The sequence below is a fragment of the Glandiceps talaboti genome, chromosome 12, assembly GCF_964340395.1.
Source record: "Glandiceps talaboti chromosome 12, keGlaTala1.1, whole genome shotgun sequence".
Taxonomy (NCBI): domain Eukaryota; kingdom Metazoa; phylum Hemichordata; class Enteropneusta; family Spengelidae; genus Glandiceps; species Glandiceps talaboti.
Window position 1 is genome coordinate 7,027,304 of NC_135560.1, and position 24,906 is coordinate 7,052,209.

The 24,906-nt window shown below is 34.6% G+C and overlaps 1 protein-coding gene across 3 annotated transcripts in view; it reads left to right on the plus strand.

Annotated features, from left to right (window-relative positions):
- LOC144443346 (fibrillin-1-like) overlaps positions 1–24,906 on the plus strand; it is a 75,004-nt gene that overhangs the window by 25,495 nt on the left and 24,603 nt on the right. For 2 of the 3 annotated variants that reach the window (XM_078132802.1, XM_078132803.1), the window contains 22 exons: positions 1,366–1,491; positions 3,613–3,825; positions 4,851–4,976; positions 6,369–6,494; positions 7,182–7,310; positions 7,698–7,889; positions 8,455–8,580; positions 9,134–9,277; positions 10,330–10,422; positions 10,838–10,963; positions 11,474–11,599; positions 13,731–13,856; positions 16,643–16,768; positions 17,952–18,074; positions 19,067–19,192; positions 20,146–20,271; positions 20,791–20,913; positions 21,318–21,440; positions 21,873–21,998; positions 22,197–22,322; positions 22,756–22,881; positions 24,262–24,423. In XM_078132802.1, the coding sequence (XP_077988928.1) occupies positions 1,366–1,491; positions 3,613–3,825; positions 4,851–4,976; positions 6,369–6,494; positions 7,182–7,310; positions 7,698–7,889; positions 8,455–8,580; positions 9,134–9,277; positions 10,330–10,422; positions 10,838–10,963; positions 11,474–11,599; positions 13,731–13,856; positions 16,643–16,768; positions 17,952–18,074; positions 19,067–19,192; positions 20,146–20,271; positions 20,791–20,913; positions 21,318–21,440; positions 21,873–21,998; positions 22,197–22,322; positions 22,756–22,881; positions 24,262–24,423 (2,940 nt within the window). The remainder of the gene's footprint in view (positions 1–1,365; positions 1,492–3,612; positions 3,826–4,850; positions 4,977–6,368; positions 6,495–7,181; positions 7,311–7,697; positions 7,890–8,454; positions 8,581–9,133; positions 9,278–10,329; positions 10,423–10,837; positions 10,964–11,473; positions 11,600–13,730; positions 13,857–16,642; positions 16,769–17,951; positions 18,075–19,066; positions 19,193–20,145; positions 20,272–20,790; positions 20,914–21,317; positions 21,441–21,872; positions 21,999–22,196; positions 22,323–22,755; positions 22,882–24,261; positions 24,424–24,906) is intronic. The other variant, XM_078132804.1, reaches the window with a different exon arrangement.

Consider the following 24,906-nt stretch of genomic DNA (forward strand, 5'->3'; position numbering starts at 1 on the left):
GTTTTTTTTTGTATTATATTTTCAATCTATCTACAATAAACAAAGTACAATTGAAGGACAGATGTCATGAGTAAATGAAGAGTTTAGAAATGTTCACTTTTGTGTGTATGAGGGTGTGGTGAAGGTTGGGGGGTGAAGTCAGCAATAATGTCAAAAATGGACTTTATACATGTGGTGATTGAATTGAGAAACCATGGTATTCTTTCTCAGATATCTGTATCAAAGCAAATTAAACCGTAAATTCAGAAAACTGGGTGGTCTCAACAAAACTTAGGTTTCTAAACACTCTGCATATTCAATAACAGTTCAATTCTGATCTTAGAGTCCAACAAAAAGTGTACTACCTGCGGGTAAAATTTCATGGTCATGCTCTTAGAATTGAACCATAAAATACATTTTACCGACATGATGAACATTAAAAAAAACTCTCAGTAGCTTTCTCCTAGTACACAGAACATCATCAGGTCAACAAACTCTAGAAACATTTCAACCCGAACCGATTTTGAAATCAATTAAACATAATCCACTCGAATATAAAAACTATTGTCCATGAAGAAATAAGTCATTCATTTCCATATCCTGTAAAAGTGGATGGTCTGTTGGAGCATTGTAGCATCTTGAATGATTCTTCTGAAAACATTTATGGACAATGTTCTTTTTCATGACATAGCTGTCTTAAAGTAAAAATCCCTGTGACCAAATTTATTACCTAACATGTTGTTTTGGATTTATAGAAAGAATAGATTTCCTCTTGTATTAAAGTAAAAGATTGCCAAATCTTCTTACACAAGCGACTTAAAGACTAAATCCTTTTTATTACTATATTGTGATGCCAAGACATGTATTGTTAGCTTTCTTTTCATCATACATTGTTTAAAGTGAAGTACCACATTAAGAGTTAAGACCAGCTGTCCTAGTTTCTATCTAAAAATTGGCCTCAGTGTATAGTTAAATTTCCCAGTCCAACATCCATGATTTTTTTATTGTTACAGTAGTATATTTTGTGGCTGATATATGTGTTATAGTCTCTGGATGTCAACGTGGTCTCGTGGTCGTGTGAGTGGAGGTGTAAATTGTAACGATACCGTATAGAAACTAGACAATTTGTGTTTAAAGGAGAATGCGCCTCAATAACAACTTTCCCTGAAAATCAAAGTTTGCCAAGTCTCTCCAAACTTTGCCATATGAAAGCTGGTTCCTGGTCTTAATTTGAAACGATAAAATCAAAAGTTGATCCCTCTTTTGTAAGTTTGAAGAAAATAAAATTTCAATCCTAATCTGAGATGGGCCTTTAAACAATGATAAAGACAGACATTAGTAAGTTACAGTAATTATAATGGTACAAATTGTCTTATGATTTTCCAGATATAAATGAGTGCATAGAACAAGATAACCGTTGTATAAATGGTATATGTGAAAATACTCCAGGAACGTATAGATGTCACTGTGATGATGGCTATGAAGTGGACAGTACTGGACAACGTTGTCGTGGTAAGTTGAAGCAGACATTTGTTTTTATGTTTTTGTTACAAGTTGTACAAAGTAACGATACCGTATAGGAACAAGACTATGAGTGGCGGTGTAAATGGTTATGATACCGTATAGGAACTAGACTATGAGTGGAGGTGTAAATTGTAATGATACCATATAGGAACTAGACTATGAGTGGAGGTGTAAATGGTAACAATACTATATAGGAACTAGACTATGAGTGGCGGTGTAAATGGTAACGATACTGTATAGGAACTAGACTATGAGTGGCGGTGTAAATGGTAACGATACTGTATAGGAACTAGACTATGAGTGGCGGTGTAAATGGTTATGATACCGTATATAGGAGCTAGACTGTGAGTGGAGGTATAAATTGTAATGATACCATATAGGAACTAGACTATGAGTGGAGGTGTAAATGGTAACAATACTATATAGGAACTAGACTATGAGTGGCGGTGTAAATGGTAACGATACTGTATAGGAACTAGACTATGAGTGGCGGTGTAAATGGTTATGATACCGTATATAGGAGCTAGACTGTGAGTGGAGGTGTAAATTGTAACAATACTATATAGGAACTAGACTATGAGTGGAGGTGTAAATGGTAACAATACTATATAGGAACTAGACTATGAGTGGAGGTGCAAATGGTAACAATACCGTACAGGTACCAGACTACAACAGAGTTGTGTATGTATTCCATGTCTTGTATCACTATGTCTGGTTTTGCCATTTAAACCATAAACCCTTGAAAGTCTAGGTGTTTTCCTGCCTTAAATCAGTTGCAGACAATAAAGTTAATTAGACAGCATTAGGATTAAGAATAAGAAGTACAGTTAATCGTTTGATATTATTTGTTCTAAATTGTAACTTGCTTTGTTGTTTGTGATAATTCAATGGGTAACTGTAGTGTAAACAATCTCAATGGTAAACAATCTCAATGGTATACACTCTGAATGATGTAGGCTCAAGATATATGATTATGTATGACAAATTATGTCATTTCCTGTTTGGAAGGTCAGGAAATCAAAAACAGTTCCAAGAATGGTCTTTATTCAGTGAACAAAAATATTTAGTCTTGAAATACTTGCAGTATTTAATTAGGCTAAATCTTACTATAATTGTCGTCTACTTTCATTCCTGTATTGAAGTACAGGAAATCAAAATATTAGTATAGAATGACCTTTATTCAATGAACAGAAACATTTAGAACTGATATACCTGTTGTAAATAAATTAAAAACTGGCTTCAATTTCCGACTCGGACTGGTTTTGTTCCTGTAAAATGAAAGTACAGGAAATCAAAACAGTTGCATGGATAGCCCTAATTCAGTGAACAAAACATTTAGTCCCGATGTACCTGTAGTAAGTTAATCTGGATGCCAACATGGTTTCTAACTAAATGGAGGTGTAAACGGTAACGATACTGCATAGAAAATATATACTAATAGTAAGTCAAAATCTGACTTAGACTGATTAGTTTTGTGCTTAAGGGTGCTTTCTCAATAGGAAATTATTGATTCAAATTGTACAAAACAGACTTGATAAACTTAAAGTTTATGCGAGTTTTAGTTGTATTGTTTTGCCCTTGACAGTTTTAATGCCAAACTTTTAATTTCACAGAATCCATTTTACAAAGCAATCAAATTGTATGTGGAACTGTACATGTTTAATTGAATGAACTTAAAGGCCAAGGATTCAGTCCTAGGTTCTCATTGTGGTATTATCTTATCAATGGAGCCATAAGGATTACAGAAGATTAGTCTTTTATTCTAGACCAACTTTTTTTCAATAGCTCTGCTAAACAACTGTTTTTCACTCTTGATGTTAATCCTAATCTGAACTGAGAATTAAAAGAATCATTGAATAAAAGTGAACTGATTAATGCATTTACCGTATTTGTTTTGCTGCAGGCACTCCATTAATTGTACATCATGCCATACCTGTATACCATGTGTACTGGACAGTAAATTGTTCTTAAAAGTAGGGAATGAAATGGAACAGTTTACCCCTGTAAATCTTAACAATGGTGGGTTTGACCACTTCCTGTGTCACAAACAGTACCCATTAACCATGAATAACTGACAAATAAAACCCTTTCATTTGTTCATTTTCTCAGAATCCAGGAAGGAAAATTGTTACACCATTGTTGACAACCAATGTCAAATGCCATCTCCAATGCTGGTTACCAAGTCTACATGCTGTTGTTCCATGGTTGCCATGGATGTTGACATGGGCTGGGGCAATCCATGTGGTAGATGTGCTGCTAAAAATTCACTGGAATTTGAACAATTATGTAAAAATGGAATGGGCAAAGATAGTGACGAGAAAAGTGAGTGATACACTATGAAAAATTAAATGAATAAAGAACCAAACCTCTTTATTATAAAATATCTTTCCAAGATTTTCGATATCACTTTTTGTGAAACGGTACTTATTTAAAGAAAATTCATATGCATGGCCTTGGTATACAAGTGCTAGTGCACAAACACATGTATGATAAAATTATGTTTTCAATTTTCCTGCTGTAAAATTCAATTTTTGACCAAATTGTTGTTATTTTTTATTTCTGTTATTCATCCCAGTATCTCCACAAAGTTGTAAGAAAAAGGTATCAATATATACACAATTAAATATATAATGTTTCTTTTTTTTGATATCTGTTTTGATACTATTGATGTATCATTTATATATACAACGGAAATCATAAACCCTGAAACAAACTGTCGCCTGGATCGACAAAAATCTCACTCTTAAACACTGCTAAAGTTTTTTGTCTGGCTAGACAAAATATCTCTTTGATGTTGTAAAATTTCTCGCCTGGCTTGACAAAAATCTAATTGATATTTCCACATGTTATCGTCTGGCACGATAAGAACTTAATTAAGATTGATACATTTTAGTCAATTTACTGTTTCAAAAATATCAAAGAATGCACCAACCTTAGGTTTACCAGGCAGGAACATATACATTTGGCGCCGATCTCCTAAGATGATGGTAGCTTGCGCAAAGAAAGTGTAACAATATCGGTAAAGATGTTTGTCACGCCAGAAAATTGAGAAAACACTGTTGGTAAGATTTTTGTCTAGGCAGACGATAAAATGTAGCAATGTTAGTGAGATTTTTGTCGAGCCAGGCGACGTTTAGTTTCAGGGTTTATGATTTTCATTGTATAATACTACATAAATGATTGTATGTCTTGTGCCATCTCAGTCTAGTGCATTAAATCTCAAGATTTCTCTTGTCAGAAATGAAATGATACCATGTTAGCATCTAGACTATGTGCCAATGTCTTTGAAAATGGTTTTCAAGCTGTTTTTGATGCCCCACTTAATACTATTGCTATTTGATTTGTAGATATAAATGAATGTATGCTTGGCTCCAACATCTGTGAAAATGGTGTTTGTGAAGATTTGAATGGAAATTACAAGTGTAGATGCCACCCTGGATATGCTGTAGTCAGCAGTGGCAAGTACTGCCAAGGTAAGGACTGATATCTATCTTGAGTTTTTAACCATGACATCTTTCCAAGGATAATTCAGCAACAATAACAACATTGTTCAAGTATTTGATGTAAATTTTTCCTGGTTTTGTAATTTTTTTGAGCTTACCTTAGTATTCAAATGTACAAATCTGTGATGGTGACAAAATGAACACTAAACTGTGGATCAGATCTTCAAATCTTTCTTTGTGCAATTTATTGGATAGCACAGCAAAACCATTGATTGTGTTTAAATGTGAGATTCTCATTCTGCCTGAAACCTTTATCTCATTGAGCTACAGAGGGCGCTGTTTATAGTAATTAAAACAGTCTTGGTATCATTCAAGTAATGTTTATTATAGGTTACACTGGTCATGACTAGTTGTCAGTAGCTGTGGACAGATTTCTGATTTTAGCTTGTTTGTCAAATAATTATGTTGAGGCAAATCCTTGTAAATCCATACATTAGACATCTTAAATCACAAGAGGCTGTACCTTTGATCATAGATCCTGGAGGCCTATCTGGGATCTCGTCTTTGATCCAGTACTCTGTTAGCCTGGAATCCATGCGGATGGGGGTTTTGAATTTGTTATTTCCCAACATGCTGGATTGGGAAATCAAAATTCAAAATTCAAAATCCCTAATCGCTTGGATTCTAGGCTAGCATTCTGTGAATAATTTTCAATTTGCTCGTACTCTGAAAATAATGATAATTAGCCCAGGGAATTAGCCATGTAGCCCTGAAGTAGCCACTGTTGTGGACAAATACTGTGTTGGATTATTTATAGAAATGAATGTTAAATTTGTTATATAATTTTCAACTAAGAAAAATGTACAGCTGTTCATTCCTCACCTTTGGGAGTTATTGACTCTCAACATCAAAATTCCATGTTAGATTTTAGCCCATAGAAGGGTTAATCCCGAAACGTCAGCTATCTATCACTTTATTGGACTGACTGAATACATTTTATCTCAACAAGATTTTATCCAAATTCCATGATTTGTTGGGTTAATTAAGAATAAGCAGAAATACTACTGGACAGTATGTGATAACAAGGATATCAAGTTAAAATGCCATTTTGATACATATAGGAGTGTTTTTGCTAAGGTTGGGGAACCACCAGTAACAGAAAGGCACTATTTCCCATAGAATCTATGGCAATTTTGTTTGGGTACCCTGATAAAATAATGTGGGAACCCCAGTAGATTTTACCTTAGTACTTTAATACTGCCCATAGCCAAAACATTGTATAGGGACGGCTACATCTTGCTGTAGCTTTGAAATGTTTTAAAGATCAATTTTGAATTTGGCATAGAATTGACTATGGTATGTGCACTTGATCAAGAATACTCTGGCAAATGGTTTGAAATTTTGTTTATTTGTTTTTACCAGATATCAATGAATGTGCTGTGAATCTCATGCGTTGTACTGATGGTATTTGCCGTAACACTCCAGGCAGTTATCAGTGTATTTGCTCTTCTGGTTACAGTCTGGATCCTTTCTCTAATGCCTGTGGTGGTAAGAATTAATCATTGATTTCAACCTTCATTATAGAACAAATGTCATATAGTCTCAACATCGTTGTTAGTAATCACTTTTTATCGTTCATTACAAGTAGATGTCAAATACTAATGTATGAAGTTATTGTTACAATAGCTGTTGTTTGTTCTCTATTGTATTATACAAACCCTTGTAAACTTTCATTTTCCATGATGTGGCTGAATGATTTGTTGTTGTTGTTGTTGTGATTACAAGAGCACCCCAACTAGTGCACCCTCTAAGCCAATTTGACATGCCACTGACAAACACAATTTCTAGTAACACACCAAAATTTGATGTTCCCCTATCTCTTACTTGTGGTGACTTACAAGAAATGCCAGTTTTGATCATACTGACACACGACAAGAAAATATGGCTATCATTAGAGGGCACACTGACCCCAACAATGAATCTCTCAGTGAAGTATTTTCCGAGCTAAATAACAAATGATGACTTGGAATGACATATCCTATACAGCCAAACAGCAAAATTCTGAAAAAATATATATTTCAAAATACTACCTGCTACTACTGAACCACTTGTGACAGATGCACATTTATATGACTATTAAAGAGCAAGCAATAATATTATATTTGATTTGGTAGGGGAATGACAGTTTAGTATGTGTAAGCCTGTAATTGGCAATATTATATTCTTCTTTCTTAGATGTCGATGAGTGTGCACAACAACCATCACCCTGTGTTGGTGGTACTTGTGTTAATTATAATGGTGGCTTCAGATGTGAGTGTAATGAACCTGGTACAACTCTAGATTCAAGCCAGAGAATTTGTGTTGGTAAGTCTTCACCAAGTATTCTGAGATTAGATTGTAATACATACATTGTAATTGTATTCTATACTAGGGTGTCGACCCTTAGTCGTCCCACAGCTGACTCTGGTCTGTGGCTGACTCAACAAAACAAGTTTGAATAGTTTGGGTCAGTAGGACATGTTTGGTCCTGGTGTGAGAGTGTAGTTTAGGACCAACTTAAAATTTAGGTCGATTCAGAATTCTGAATGTGAATACATTTTTTAACATTTCCAAAGTTGGCATTGAACATGGTGGTAGACTAACTTTTAAGAACTCAAATCATAACAACAATTCAAGATCGTGAATTAACCCTTTTCCTAAATGTTGTGTTTTGAAATGTATTGACACCTGTATTATTTGTATGCATATCAGATAATAGACTTGGCACATGTTGGAAGGAACGCACTGGTGACAGGTGTGAGGGAAATATCATTGGACTGATGAAGAAGGCACAGTGCTGTGCTACCTTTGGAGCAGCCTGGGGTAGTCCATGTGAACCATGTCGCTCTGATTTAACTAGATGCCCAACTGGATATATGAGTGTTAATCTTGAAGACTGTGAGGGTAGGTGTCATGTGAACTTTGACTTGTGGGGGATAAATGACATGGATAGGTCATGGATCATGAACTTTGACATCATGAATGAATGACATAAATAGGTCATGAATTTTGACATAACAGATGAATCACATAAATGATTCATAGGTCATGAACTTTGACACCATATAGAAATTACATACATAGATTATAGGTCATAAACTTTGACATGACAGATAAATGGTATACGTGGGTCATAGGCGATGAACTGAACACCATGAATGAATTACATGTGTTTGCCATAGGTCATGAACTTTAACATGAATGGTATATAGGTCATAGGTTATGAACTTTGAACTGCCAGGAGAATGTCATAGGTCATGATATTTTGGGTGTTTCATTAGTAAGTGGCATAGATGTATTGTTATAGATTGCTATAGAATAGGCGTTCAGTTTTATTTCGGGGTTTCACTTGATGAACTTTGGCCTGCAAGTTATAGTTTAGAGGTTAAAAAGATAGCTTCACCTATATGAAGTACTTCTAGAGTATCAAGACAGAATTATTACTGACATACATTTTGTATTGTTTCAGATGTAAATGAATGTGAACTGAACCCTGGTGCATGTATTAATGGACAATGTGAAAACACAGACGGCTCCTACAGATGTCAATGTGACTATGGTCTAACATTAGATAATACTGGGACAAGATGTCTGGGTAAGTTCCTTCAAGCTGTAGTGTATATTTTTAGAACAACTACACAAAGGCACTATCAGTAGAACTATAGGTTCAAGTCTTGGTGGCAATGTTCATAGGAATATTTAGTTGGAGGTTGGAATGTCCCTTGGGGTGTTTCCTTAGGCAGTTTTTGAAGAGAAATGATCTAATGCTTGGTAACGAAAGTCAGTCTAAAAACTGATATTTGGTCAAAAGAAAGTAAAAATTGTCAATGATGTGAATTATCTTTGAAAGTACCAAATAATGACTATGTAGCAGTTTTTTGAATTTGTAAAAATTGTGATAGTTTCTAATTTCAAAAACATTATGCTCGAAGCACCTCTCACTTCCTCACTTCTGTGGTGTTTTATTGACCAATAAAATTGTGTTTTCAATCCCAGGTTTCAATCCCAGGTTCTCACATTAGTGTGACTGTATCAATGTAGTCAGGATTACATAGCATTATATATATGGTCTTGGCCAGAACACTTTTGCATCGCTAAATTTTAATCTGTATCCAACCTGAGCCATGTGAATATCTCTCTTTCCCCAGATTTGAGAAGTGCAGCCTGTTATCTGGATTATGAAGATGGTAGATGTGATTACAGTCTACGTGGTCTGTTCAGACAAGCAGAATGCTGTTGTACTATAGGTCAAGCCTGGGGTATTTGTGATGAATGCCCAAGACAAGGAACTCGTAAGTTGTTCACTACTTTTACAATATATTGAAGTCATGCATGCATAAACATCAAAAGGACAGTCACAGACTTCACCACCTAGTTCCATCTCCGAATCATGACAAGTATCCTACACAATCCAATAGAAAAGTCATTTCCAATTGTAGGACAAAGTGAAGAGAAAACAGTCCTGTTGTATATATAGCATTAGATTGGTTGAGTAATAATAGTGTGTTGCAGTGTTTTGTTTATTTGTTTGTTTGTTTGTTTGTTTATTTTTATTATTTATGTATCCTTATTGACTTCATTTTAGTGTTTGTGTACCTGTCTTTTATTTTGTTCCTCATAGCTGACTTTTTAATTTTAATGACTGTACTTTGTATTTTATTAGCCTTTTACAACTTTTAGGACTTGTTTTATTGATCAACTCATTTTTTGTTTCTCAACTTGTTTATTTTACTGATACGTGAACTCAAGCAATTTGACCAATTTATTTTTGGTCACAATTTTGTTTTACTTAACCATGTATTATTAATATATAATATTATTTAATTATCACTTCATATCCCTAAAGAGGACGTGGAATCAAGGATTTATTTATGTATTTTGATGGTGTACAAAATTATGATTTATAATAGTTTTATTGTGTTTTACTTCAAAATAGTTAAATATGAAACATATTGCTTAAAGAACGTGTCAAACTATACCTACGTTAATTCCAAACAAAATATCAAAGGTTATGAAATTTAATAAACTGAGTATATATATAAAACATCAGAGATAATGAAATTTATTTACAAGAAATTTATCCTTCCAAATTATTATTTTTATTGTAAGAGGTGAAGGTCTTATGTTTTTAAAATGGACTTTGAGACACTAATCGCTTAGCTTGAGAAAATGCCAAATAAAAAGATTTTTGCTATCAACCAATGCAAACCTAGTTTATTTTGTTGTCATGCTACACAGTCATTATTACAATCATAACAACAGGCACTTGCATCTAATGTTTAATACATTTAGTAAATGACTACATGAGATACCATCATTGATTATGTAATGTATGTATTAACAGCTGAATATGGTGCACTGTGTCCAAGGGGACCAGGATTTGCTGATGTCAGACCAATCTCTGTCATCATTGAAGATCAACGCCCACAAGTTACAGGTAAACCTGATAAGGGTGACCATAGTCAATGCTATGTTTCTCATTGTAACACCTTGAAAATGATGAGTTTATAATAGTCAGTTAAAAAAATAAAATAAAATAAGTATGTGTACATGTTAGTGATACTTTCAATTCATAATTGTTCTTTAACAGTCTGAATTACTTAGAATTGCCAAAGTCAGAAAGAAACTTGGAACCATTTGTTGCGTTGAAAGTCTCAAATTTCGGCAATAAACAATAATTTTTATCAGATATATGCTTTTGGGGTTGGCATCTTACCATCAGTGATGTTGTGATTTTTACCTTATCCTGACATAGAGGGCATCCATTTTTAGAAATTATTTTGCCAGATTGACAGCTAGTGATAGTAGTGTAGCTTTAATACCATACCTGTTTTTCCTTTGTCACTCAATAGATGTCAATGAATGTGCCAGATTTCCCTCATTGTGCAACAATGGCCAGTGCCGTAATACCATTGGAAGTTTCAAATGTGAATGCGGAAATGGATTTGCTCTGGATATCACTGGAAAGAATTGTACAGGCAAGTGAAGTCAAAGTTTTTTGGGGTTTTTGGGACTTGTGACATCAGTGTGCTATGTAGCCTGTATTAAAGTGAGATTGTACTCCTAGCATTTTATGTAAGACAGGATCCAGACTGTCAAATGATACTTGTCTTGTTAATGTTCTGATGAGATAAGGTAACATAGCAAAGGATAAAATGTAGATGTGTAGTGCAGTGAATTACACTGACTTCAAGGGTAACCCACGTGCCTATACAAGTCACAATTTCTTTATCCAGTAACCATACCCACCTTAAATTTCCTTCTACTGCATAGAAAATAAACAATTTACAATTTCAAACCTGCCCTCACCAGCATTGATATCACCAATCTCATAGATCATGCTCACCTGAATATTGGTGAGATCTAAAGGACGCTGTCAGTGGGACATCTGTATGTTGATACTATTCTTGTTGGATGTGTACATAGTATAGAAGTAGAAGTAGAAAATATAGGTGTATTGATTATGTTGTCTTTTTTTTGCCTGGTAGATATTGATGAATGTCGTATAATTCGTGGTGTTTGTGGTAATGGTACCTGTGTCAATATCCCTGGTAGTTTCATGTGTGAATGTCTACCTGGATTTGAATCCTCCATGATGATGATGGTCTGTATGGGTAAGTACACCATTATGTTCTAATGGCTTTTCTCACTGTGAGTGAGTTCTTGGTACCTGCAATAGAATTCTACTACGTAGGTTTGTCATAAAAATAATGGCAGCTATTGGATTTGTTCAACACCATAACTTCCGCTCCATGCGCTCCACATGCATTACTATAGGTGCACATGTGAAGAAATCGAATGTCTCGTTCTATTTTGAAATTTGACCCTCTAGCGTATTGCAAATGCCGAGAATTATATGCAGTGCCGCCAGTGGGCTTTTTCTGCACTAGCAACATGTCTCCCATGATTCATTTCATGCTGCCATTTTAAGCAAGTTGCTTTCTGTTCAACATTGGCTTATCATATGATAAGAAAAGATGACATATAGCTTTATTACAGCCGCATAAAAAATTGACAATTCTGTTTGGGTATATAAGTGTAATAAAGATATTAAAGAACACTACAATGAAATTGGATATGTGTGTATCATCTGTGATTTGTAGCTATCCATAACATAATATGTTATAAACAAATCTCATAAATGAACATTCAGGTACAATGTATAGAATAGACACTGCTTGAAGTATAAACAATGGGGCATATTCAGTCATCAGGTGCAGTCAACGGAGCTGTTCTTGCAAAAAGCTGTTTTTGCAAAAAGCTGTTCTTGCACAATTTTTCAGTGGGCAGGCAATTGTTTTCAATCGGTAGCAGGAGGGGAGCAAACAAGAGAGAAGGACAGAGGAGAAGTCCTCATTTTGATATAGTGGGAGGGGAAAACATGGGATGGGGGGGGGGGGCACACATTGTGTACGTCAAAATGAATTGTTGGTATAGTGGAAAGCACAATCATTTCCCTAGTCAGGAGTGGGTAATCATTCACAATATTTTGCAGACATTGCGCTGGTAGGCAAGTTGAAACCCAGTGGGAGGGAGGGCAGATATCCTTCATCATCAGTGGAAGGGGCACATACGAACAACTAAACACCCTTCCCACAATTTCTTTCACAGTTCTAATAAAACATCGTTTTTTGTCTTAATATATAGTTAATGAAAACCACAAATCTGCCTGTTAGCTGCACCAGAGATATCACATGTACACAATATTATTATGATGTGTAATGTTACTTTTGAAAAGCCTATAAGTGTTATTATTATGATTTTTTTTTTCCCAATTTTATTTTATTTGTACCTTTAACAAATCCCCAGGGTTTTGTTACGTGTAATCAATAAATAAATAAATAAATAAATAAATATTCTAAAAGCCATCTGATTTGTGGATATCCGTAACACATATTTGATATGAATCAATCTCATGAATGAATATCTCTGATTATTTAAACATAGTTATCACATGTCATAGCCCTAATAATGAATCAAACACAGCAAGGAAAACCTGTCATGGAATGCAGTTAACTTTTAAAATGTATAAACGTATTCAAATGCCCCCATCTCCACCCATTCTTCCCTAACACGCACACACAGAGCTGATGTTTAACAATGCAATGAGTTTGAAAACAAATAAATGATATAACCTGAGCAGAATGTTTTTACTACTCCATTGTAGAGTGGCAACACCAATTAATGTTTTGCTACTCTTTCCATAATGAATTAGAAAATCTACATTAGGCTTAAATTGCAAAAATGACTGAACACCTGTTGCAGTCTTCTGAATATACCCCAGTAATTAGTTTAATTAGACACTTGCTCCTAAAATTTCAATGTTTAGTTTGGTGTTAAGTTATGAGTAGTGTATTTACTTGTTTATTTGTCTCTATTGGAGGATCAGATTTGCCCATTTTTTGGCATGTATCTCCAGCTAATAGGCCAAGTCAATTCAATACTTATGTCAACAACTTGAGTGTTTGCTGTCCAGGCAATATCAAGGTTTGTTTTGCCAAGAATTATATAACCTTCAATTAGTACCCTTGACCTCATTCAATCAGTCAAAGTTTCAACTCAGAGATGTTGAAGTTCACATCCACTTGCCCCTCCCTCTCCATGACTATACATGTGTGTAACTGCAATCTAGGAATATATATGAAGTGCCCATGCTTGTCTTAACTTTAATATTCCTTGTCCTGCTCTGTGTCAGAACATCTTGTATGTATATTGAGCATGTTATTTCCATTGATTACACTGCAGACATCAATGAATGTGAGCGACAACCCAGTCTGTGCAGAGGAGGTTCCTGTATGAATACTGAAGGCAGCTTCAAATGTATCTGTCCTAAGGGTAAAGAGATGTCAAGAGATGGAAGATCATGTAAAGGTAAGAACAACTGTGATAATGAATGTATAGATAGCAAAGTACTGAAAGATACTGTTTTGGGTTTAAAGTGGCAATATCAGTGAGGATTGGGTATTTATTTTGAATTTTGAATTTATTTCCTACTTGAAAAATCAAAGTGAAACAACAAAGACCGAGTCTGTGTTTGTCACTCAATACATTGCAAAAAGCTAAAAAAAAAAAAAAAAATGTGTAAAAAGTTTGTTATTGTACTGACAATAACAAATATTGTACACATTTATTTAATCTTTTGCCATTTATTGAGTTACAAACAAGGACTTGGCACATGTTGTTTCATGTTGATTTTTCAAGTAGGAAGCCATGATGAAATTGTTTTATAAATGAAAAATCCAAAATAAATATCCAATCCTCATCCGTATGGCCACTTGAAAGGTTCACTCTTGCTATACAAAGGTTATACACAAGCAAGTCAGCTTTTTAGCTCTTAGCTTTCAATCTGTCCTGTTAGTCATCCTCATCAGAATGGTCATCAACTAGGAGAAATTGAAAGCCCATTGCTAAAAAGTTGAACTGTGTTATGTGATTTGACCTGCAACGTATGTGGCATTTCAGGTTGGAGTTGGAGTTGAGAGATTTAATGGTTGAATAGTTAAAGAACTTCAAGTTAAGAAAATTGATTTACCTTAGTAGCTAGTGAATATTTTTAGTCAGGTTCATTCTAGCTGTTACAAGACATTTTATACTTCTTGATGAGTTTTGAAGAACCTTGGATCAGACAAATGATTTACCACATTTTGCATTTCTTTGTAAAATGTAACTTGCTATTTTGATGTTTTTTCTCTGCTGTTGTAATATAATAACAATTATTTCCTTTTATATAATTAAGTTTTTCTTTGCTTTTTTCCTTTGAACTTAAAATGAACTGTAAACAGTATATCAGTATACAACTGGACCAGAGCTTTTACAATAATCATTGCAATGAGTTTATAAGTTTGATTACCCAGTGATAGCATTGTTTGTTCTGTACGTCAAATGAATAGATGTATACAGAAATACTATATAGCCTTTTAACAGATAATACAACATTCTCCATAACATTAGTGCATTGAACCCCTGGTGTCAATTATGTGTCTTCCATGACAAAAAAGGTAATTGGAGTGCATGTAGTTCTTTTGAAATTTGTTTGTTCTGTCAGAACAATATAACAGGGGATGCAGAGCCATTTCGCAAACTTTGTATTCTCCATGAACAAGGTACATGGGGGCGTTGATCCTTCTTCTAATTTCTGTGTTGTCCTCGAACCAGTCAAAAGATGTGCTGGGACTGCTAGTAATTTTGATGTCCCACACTCAAAATTTCTATTAAGTGAAAATTATATCAGGCTCTCCTGTGAAAAACTGCCAAGGAGGAATACTGCTAACGCCTACTCATTCCTTTGTTGCAATTTGATGTGGGCAACATTTGTGAATGTGACTTCTTATAATAAATAATAATTTGATTTCTTAAAAAGTGCACTATACTATATCTCAATACTCTTTACATTGCTAAAAATGTACATAATGGATACAATGACAATGACAATGACAAGGACAATGAAAATTACAACAATTTAAGTAGCTAAATGAAATATTACAAAGTTTAGGAAACTAAGATGACAATAACAATTACAACAATTTAAGTAGCTAAATGAAATATTACAAAGTTTAGGAAACTAAGATGACAATAACAATTACAACAATTTAAGTAGCTAAATGAAATATTACAAAGTTTAGGAAACTAAGATGACAATAACAATTACAACAATTTAAGTAGCTAAATGAAATATTACAAAGTTTAGGAAACTAAGATGACAATAACAATTACAACAATTTAAGTAGCTAAATGAAATATTACAAAGTTTAGGAAACTAAGATGACAATAACAATTACAACAATTTAAGTAGCTAAATGAAATATTACAAAGTTTAGGAAACTAAGATGACAATAACAATTACAACAATTTAAGTAGCTAAATGAAATATTACAAAGTTTAGGAAGCTAAAATGACAATAACAATTACAACAATTTAAGTAGCTAAATGAAATATTACAAAGTTTATGAAGCTAAAATGACAATAACAATTACAACAATTTAAGTAGCTAAATGAAATATTACAAAGTTTAGGAAACTAAGATGACAATAACAATTACAACAATTTAAGTAGCTAAATGAAATATTACAATGTTTAGGAAGCTAAAATGACAATAAAAATTAGAACAATTTAAGTAGCTAAATGAAATATTACAATGTTTAGGAAGCTAAAATGACAATAACAATTACAACAATTTAAGTAGCTAAATGAAATATTACAAAGTTTAGGAAACTAAAATGACAATAACAATTGCAAGAATTCACATGGCTAAAATGGTAAATATTACAAAGTAAACAAGGCTAAAATGACATTATTTACAACAATTTTCATGGCTAAAATGATAAATATTACAAAGGTTATGATGCTAAAATGACAACAATTGCATGACTTAAATGATAAAAATTACAGCTTAGATGAAGATAAAAATAGCTCCGTAATCATACCTGGACGTATTGCTTTATAAAGAGGTGCATTTTATGATTGCTTCTTATGTTAATACTGCTTGTTAAAGTTCGAATATATTAAAGCAGACATACATGTAAAACCAACCAAAAGTGGAATCGTGAAACCATCACAATTTTGTATTGATGTATTGCCATTATTATTATTACATTATTACAAATATTCAACTTCTATAACTGCTAACATGTGATATCGTTATCTCAATTCTTTGGTAGATATTGATGAATGTTCAGCTGGTACTGGTATCTGTTCCAATGGTAAATGTCTTAACACCCTGGGAGGCTATATGTGTATGTGTGATCCTGGATACACACACACAACTGATCAACAATCCTGTGAAGGTAAGAAATGGAGAAAATTAAAACTTTAAATAGTGGCATTGTGAGAATGAATGTTCATGGACTCTTCATTCATTGTAAATGAAAATTTCTACGTGCAGAGGTGGAATTGAATCACAGATTTTCACAGATGTCTTGTTAGCATCATCAGGGGTGTGCACAATGGCCTTAAAAATTTTGTCATATGTCTGGAGCGACATGTGAAATGTGTTTGAGTGATAAGGCAGGGATCATGATGATTTCATCATGATTTATGTTTGTGTGTTTTTGGTGGATGTGTATGCTTCCTTCATGATGATGATGATGATGATGATGATGATGATATGGAACATGCAGCTTATAAAATTCAATTACATACTTATATATCAATTCTAATATTCTAGTCTTTGCAGTACTAGGTCGATTGTCATTACAATGTTACTTTGATTGTTGTGATTAGTACCTACTACTCCTGTGTTGTAGTTCAAATACATAATAAACATCAAGTCTGTAAAATCCGTCAATGTTCCAATGCTGAGTGGACCGATTTCTAGAGATTCAGTCATGTGAATCGACTGAAATCCCAAATGTCGGGTGCTCTCACACACATTGGCCTACCCACTCTCGAGAGGGTTGAACGACATACACAACAGTGTACTAAACATCAACAACTGGGTTTCAGTTTCATATAGGTGTGATTTTGTTTGTGAAAGTAGGAGAACCTTGAGATTTGTTTAACAGTAGTGCAGTAGTTAGATTTTGAATTAATTAACTTCTAGTTTTCTAACATAGCAAGGCATTCTCACAATTGTCTACATAAGGGTAGGTGGAATTACAAATCACTTGGTATCAACTATGCTCACCCTCTTTGAGGACATATAGTATATTGAAGAAATGAAGAGTAGTGTCAGAGAAGGAAGCTTTATATACGTATGTACAATAGTCAGTCTATGAGATACATGTTGTGCAGCACTATCAACCACAAGTGGTTGCTGATAATGTCGCTGAACACGTTGTATCCTGCAGACTAGTACAATTGTGTGTTGAGAACAATGAATAGAAAGTCATCATCAAAGCTGTTCATATCATCTTACTGAACATGTAATTTTGGTTTTAACATTTGATCTTTCGGTAATAAGTTGATCCATTGTGTGCCCTCATGTACATGTATCTATAGTAAATCATTTGATGTTTTGTTTTCATTCAGATATTGATGAATGTACTGACAATAATGGTGGCTGTGAAATGATGTGCGTCAACAATCCAGGAAGCTATGAATGTGTCTGCCACGATGGCTTTTCAATCATGGGTGACGACAAAAGTTGTCTGGGTGAGTATGTTACATCGGTCATATCTTAATTTTTTCAATATTCTCTGATGTGATGCAAAAATAATGCTATTCAACCATTGGACAAATCTGGTTTACTTTCTCTGGAAAACCATAATATTAATTGTCTTTCCTTTCATTATGATTACCTGATCATGAGCCCTTACAATGCCATGTCTGCATGTATACGGCGAGTCCCTTCCTAGTTCCCACGCCGTGTCTACATATATGCAGACAAGTTACTCTTTTGCATAAGGCCAATTTTCACCTCTTCACCTCATATCTGGGTAAATTATTCAATTAACAATATATATGTAATGTGTGGATAAAAAAATAGGATCAGTTGTATGTTTTATTTTTCCTTTCAAGTTAAAGTTGATAATTTTAGAATAAGCAAGATCCTACTCTGTAGTGGAAAAAGTCATTGGCCTGGGGAGTCTTGCATGAAAAGTTCTTGGCCTAGGGAGTCTTTTTGCATGAAAAGTCTATGGCATATCGTTTCGCCAGTCTGTAAGGTATGCAAGAACAGGATGCCCCTATGCATCAGTCAACCTCTTTCACTTAGCTGATAACATGTTGCATAGTAACTTTTTTCAGTATTTTGAGATAGTGGTAAAATACAAACTTATGAAAAAATATCATTTATTTGATTTACTCTAAAAGAAAAAATGTGACATAAATCTCAATATCTTGACATAGCTTGATGAATTTTTTTGAGATGTGTCATGTTTCAACTCATATTTTGTAATTTTTTTGAGATGTGTCATGTTTCAACTCATATTTTGTTGCGTCTTCTGGTAGTATTGCTTGCAGTTTTATGGATTAGTATGTGAATCACAACGCTTATTCCATGGTAGGTTTTACTTAAATCTCACCCAGTCTTCAAAATACAAAACAAATTAGAAACTTTCATAGCATGTCTTTGACTATTTTGGGGTACAAAAAGCAATATATAAATTTCTGTAACATTTTGTTTGTTGATTAATTCTCCACAGATATTGATGAGTGTCTGGAGAATCCACAGGTATGTGAAGGAGGAAGTTGTACCAACACAGAGGGTGCCTATGAATGCATTTGTTTTGATGGTTTCAGACCGTCCCCAGATGTCAAAAGCTGTGTAGGTAAGAAACCCCAAACTGTCATCATTTGTAAGGTCAGCAAACTGATAAGTATGACATGGTAACACATTAGTACAGTAAGGAAGACTATAAGAATTACAGAGTGGTTTCTGTAATACCCAGGAATATGTATGTTTTCACCTTGTATCACATAAACCAGTTTTGATTAAGGCCGGGGTTTCAAACTCCAGGTTATCACATTAGTGTTATCTTTTCAGGGAAGCAATAAAGATTACAGAAGATCTTTCCCTTTTTTCTGGACCAAGTTTTTCTACAAACAACTGTTTTTCACACCGAGATTTTAATCCTAATCTGAACCAGGCCTTTAAAGGCCCAAGATTCAATCCCAGTTTTTAACATTTAATAGTGTTATCTTACCAGTGAAGCCATAAAGATTACATGGGATTTTTTCTTTTGTTCAAGACCCAACTTTTTCTACAGCTCTGACATACAACTGTTTTTTACACCTAGATTCTAATCCTAATCTGAACCAGGCCTTTAAAGACCCAAGATTCAATCCCAGGTTTTAACATTAGTGTTATCTTATCAGTGGAGCCATAAAGATTAAATGGGATTTTTTCTTTTGTTCAAGACCCAACTTTTTGTACAGCTCGGACATACAACTGTTTTTTACACCTACATTTTAATTGTAATCTGAACTGGGTCTTTCACTGTTGTCTAATAGTAGTAAAATGAAATCCCTATGAAGATACTAGACTTTGTAGATATATAAATTACTATTAAATCTCAAGTAATTCACATGAAGGTGTATTTAAGAGCACCCACAATAAGTGAGAACATCAAATATGTATGTTATGGGGTGTTAACCTATTCCCTGACCTAATCCTAGCCATTTACTCCCTAGCTGTGTGCTCTTTGTACTGTCAGTCCACTTTTCATCATAATTGCCAAATTCTTCTCATAATCATACAATTTCTATATTGTTCTTTTCATAGATGTGGATGAGTGTGGCTTCAATCAGAACATTTGTCTGGCGGGTCAATGTGAGAACACCCAAGGTTCCTTTATGTGTCTTTGTGATCCTGGTTACTCTACTCAGCCTGGAAGAATGGGCTGTGTTGGTAAGTATTTAGTAAACTCTGACATTATTTTATCACATAGTACACAATCTCCCCCCCCCCCCCCCTTCCTTTTAATAGTAATCATCATTGCAACGGTACAGCAACAGGGGAGGGAAACACTAAACAGAGAAGAAAAACAACATAATAGCAGAAATCTCTCATACAGCTTCTCACTTCTTTCAAAATATCTTTTGTCGTGAACTGTACATTCCAGTTTGAAGATTGAACAGAAATTAGCAGCCTCAAAATAAGACACAACAAGATATAATTATCATTCATAATCTTCAGCTTGCTGTTTCAAGTACTTCTTTAGGTTGAAGTTTTATGAGTTTATCTCTAGACAACCTAGCCTGTTGGTAAACCATCAAAATAAACTGTTGTTCAAAACATGAAATTTAAAATTGTTATCTGAAATGTTTGACAATTTACTTTAGTTCTTTGCAACTAGTAAAAGTATTCAGTATTAAATGTTGTATCTAGTCACACTGACATCTCTTATTGTGCCTTTTAATCCGTCAGATACCAATGAATGTGAAGCTGGTCTACATAACTGTGCTATCAATGGCAAGTGTTCAAATACCAAAGGCTCTTTCAGATGTCTCTGCAACCCTGGATTCTTTGGTGATGGAGTTAACTGTATTGGTAAGTTGAATCATTTCTAAAAACAACCCGACCCACCCTTTTTGTGTAATCTTGCTATAGTTGTCCTACAGTGCATAAACTGAAAATCGTTGAAGAAAAAAGGGACAAACATGTATTTCAGTTTCTGAAAGTTAATACTGTTAAAAAGAGATAATGTAATGGTCTCTCAAAAAGAATTACAGGATTCTAAACACTCTAACTCTCCCTAGTCACAAAGCTTCATTTAGTGCTCATTATGTGCTTTAAGTCATAGAGAAACTGGTGGGTAAAAACCGTGACAATATGTGCACTGTAGTTCTAGAATGAGGCAATATTCAATTTTGGTGTCAAAATGTGCAGGGTCCAAACTTTTTACCACTGGTTTATAGTAATAATTATCATCATCAATACATTATTCCTTTCAGATGTGGACGAGTGTACTAGTGAGTCAGATGACTGTCATGAAGATGCTGAATGTACCAATACCCCTGGGTCTTACCGTTGTCAATGTAAACCTGGTTTTGATGGAAATGGCTTAGAATGTTTTGGTGAGTCAATATTTTGTACTCCATGTTATACTTTAAGTTCAGTGGTCATCTGATATGTATGTGTACACTTGAAATGTGTTTGTTTGTTGACAAATTCATGGATCGCATCTCGCTGCAATCACTATGTACCCATATCATATATTATTGTAACAAACTGTAAATATGTTTCATGTTGATACATTATCATATTCTATTTGATTTTGATACTTTGTAACACCCTACAATATAAGTATTGTATGTTGTTACATTATAGCATAGTAGGATATTTTGCATGACATGTTGATACATTGTATTTGATATTTTGTAATGTACTATGATATATGTGTTGAGGCATATACCATTATAATTTGTATTTGACACATTGTAACATTCTAATGTTGTATTTTGATACATTGTACACACATTATAATGTGTTTTGATACTTTGTTGCAGATATTGATGAGTGTAGCCAGGATTCCAACCTATGTAATAATGGCCAGTGTCTGAATTCTCCAGGCAGTTATCAGTGTGAATGTGACATGGGCTTCTATCCTTCTGACAAAAATGATAGATGTGATGGTAAGTACTTATCACAGTATTCTAAGCATTTCACCTTCATTCTGGTAATTTGAATGTCAGGTATCTTTGAACTCTTGACATATGTCTGCCTTTAAAATGAGATGATCAGTTTATTGTCTTGTGTCTTGGTACCCAAACAACTACCAACACTTCCGAGACCCTGTGTTTTTGACCATTCTCTTTTACTTTAATTTCAAGACATCGATGAGTGTGCCGATTTCCCCAATCTATGTGTGTTTGGCCGTTGTATCAATCTACCAGGCCAGTTCAGATGTGAATGCCAAGTAGGATATGAACTGGATGAAGGCAGAGCCAACTGTACAGGTATGTATTATTATCACTACTTGTATTCTGCCCTTGGTGTAGTATTTTGTATGCTATATGATAAAAGTGAAAGGGTAATAAAGTATTAATTGTACATAAAGCCATGAAAATTTTTTCCAATATGCCAGGCCAGAAAGTTCTCTTTTTATCAGGAGCTTGGGATTAGCTTGTAACAAGTGTGTTTTGAAAAATTATAGAATCCGTAAAGTAAGAAAACTGGAAACGAGATAAAACATATGAAGAGACATACGTAAAGCCACAAGAAATATTTATGGATGGAGACATGCTATTGAAGCCAGCAAATCTTTTTTCTAGTCCTCACCAGAAATTTCATTTTTCATCTGGAGATCAGGCTGTATGAATGGTAAAAGTGAGAAAGTCCTTAAATGAAGTTCTTCAGCTAAACTAAAATGAATTATTTTCTTCTTGTCAGATGTCAATGAATGTCTGAATGCAGATGTGAACTGTCTTGGAGGAATTTGTACTAACTCATTTGGCAGCTATACATGTACTTGTCCTCCCAACTTTGTACTTGGACCAACAGGAAAAGGATGTATAGGTAAGATTTCCAAATATTTCTTCCTGACACACTTTCATCTCGATTTGCCTGTATACTTACCATGTGATTGTTGTATCAGAAAAAAGACGTAGTCAAGTTTTTAAAGGCCAGAGATTCAGTCCCAGATTCTTGCATTAGTTTTATCTTATCTGTGAAGCCAGAAGGATTATAGAAGAACCTTTTTTGTTCTGGACCCACTTTTTCTTTGGTTCTGCCAGACAATTACTTTTAAAATTGTAAATTTCAGTCCTTCTCTAAATTAGGCTTTTGAAATGTTTGAAAACATTGAAAAGATGAGCACATCTGAACTAAGGTTCAGTGCTAGGTATGCAAGATGATGTGTTGATATGTCCTGATGTTTTGAAATTATAGTTGTATTCTTTGTAGAAGTTAGTTGAGTGTAGTATGCCCTCTACATTCTAAGGATAGCCAAATTTTGTTGTTGTGAAGTCAAATTGCGAAAAACTGGCATTTCTTGCGAGTCACCACATAAGTAAGAAATAGGGGAACATCAAATTTTGGTGCGTTAATTGAAATTGTGTGTGTCAGTGGCACATCAAATTGAGTTCGAGGGCGCACTGGTTGAGTACTTCTTGACTTGTAATGCAGATCATAATAAACAATCAGACTAAACTCCAACTCAGCACTTCAGCCCAGACAGAGCATCTTTCGCCTGCTCCTTCTAAGTGCTTACCCTGAGGAAGGCGACTTGTGCGTCGCCAAAACATTGGTGTTTTAAATAAAAATAAAGATCAGATTGAAGATCGGAGACCAGTTGAACCGCCACGTTTGATTTATTTCACACATAAACAATCCCTTTACACTTGTAGAAAATCATGACTCATCATTACAGACATGCACATGTTTATACAGGAAAATCTTGAAAACTTTCCATGCCTACCTTCTAAATGGTTCTATCCATTCCTGTCCAGTGTATGTCATGTGACTGTTGTAGGCTATAGTCAAGTTTCTGTTTCCACGATGCATTGTATGAGAGGATGTCTCTTATATTGTCACATTTAGTCTTGTTTTGTCTTTATTGCTTTTGAAATAACATTTTCATCGGGAAATGATGGAAAGACATGTTGACCTCTTTAATTATGAAGGATTTTATAGAACAAAGACTAAACGCTATCAGTGACAGAGAGGGATTTTCCAGGTAAACCCAGGGTATTGTAAGGTGACAACCATCCCCGAGTAGCGCATGCAACCCCTCAGTGTGTACACAATACATTGAGAGACATGCAATGCATCTTGGAACCGCCAACAGGTCTGTTGACTGATACCAGCTGATACTACAGTCCACTTTGTCAGTCCACTAGATTTTGCTTTTAATAATTTGGTCAAATTGAAGTAATAGAATGACATCTTCCTTTCTAGATCCAAGGAGTGGCGGTTGTTTTTTGGATTTCGCTACTAGACGTGGTGACATCCCAATTTGTAGTACTTTATTAGGTGAAGACATTGGCAGAGCAGCTTGTTGTTGTTCACTTGGAGAAGCCTGGGGTGATCCTTGTGAAGCCTGCCCACCTAGGAACTCAAGTAAGTATCCAGTTGTCATTAAATGGGCGCAAACTGAGTTTGTACATTTTGGGGTATATCTTTTTGCTTAACTGACCAACCAGACTGACTTTTTAAAGGTGCTGTAATGAGAAGCGCAGAACTAATTATCAATGCCCTTAGCAAGCTTCTTTCTGCAAAGCCTATCACCTCCATCATGCTGTGTCGGTACTGATTCACCTCAGAATTAAAGTGTATATTGGCAAGATTTGAACCACTATAGTATGCCAGTATAGTCAACCCAGTTGTATTGATTGGAGGACTAGGTAGGATAGAGGTTGCAATGAGGATGCAATGGACTGTATTGCTCCCTGAGGAGTTGAAGTATAACAGCAGTTGTGCCACTACAGGTCTGTGCCTGGGGTAATAATTGTAAGGTGCTTTTAGCTCAGTGTCGGAAAGTGCTATATAAAAAATTAATACTATTAGTAGCATTATTGTGTCTTGTATTTTTGTACATTCTGG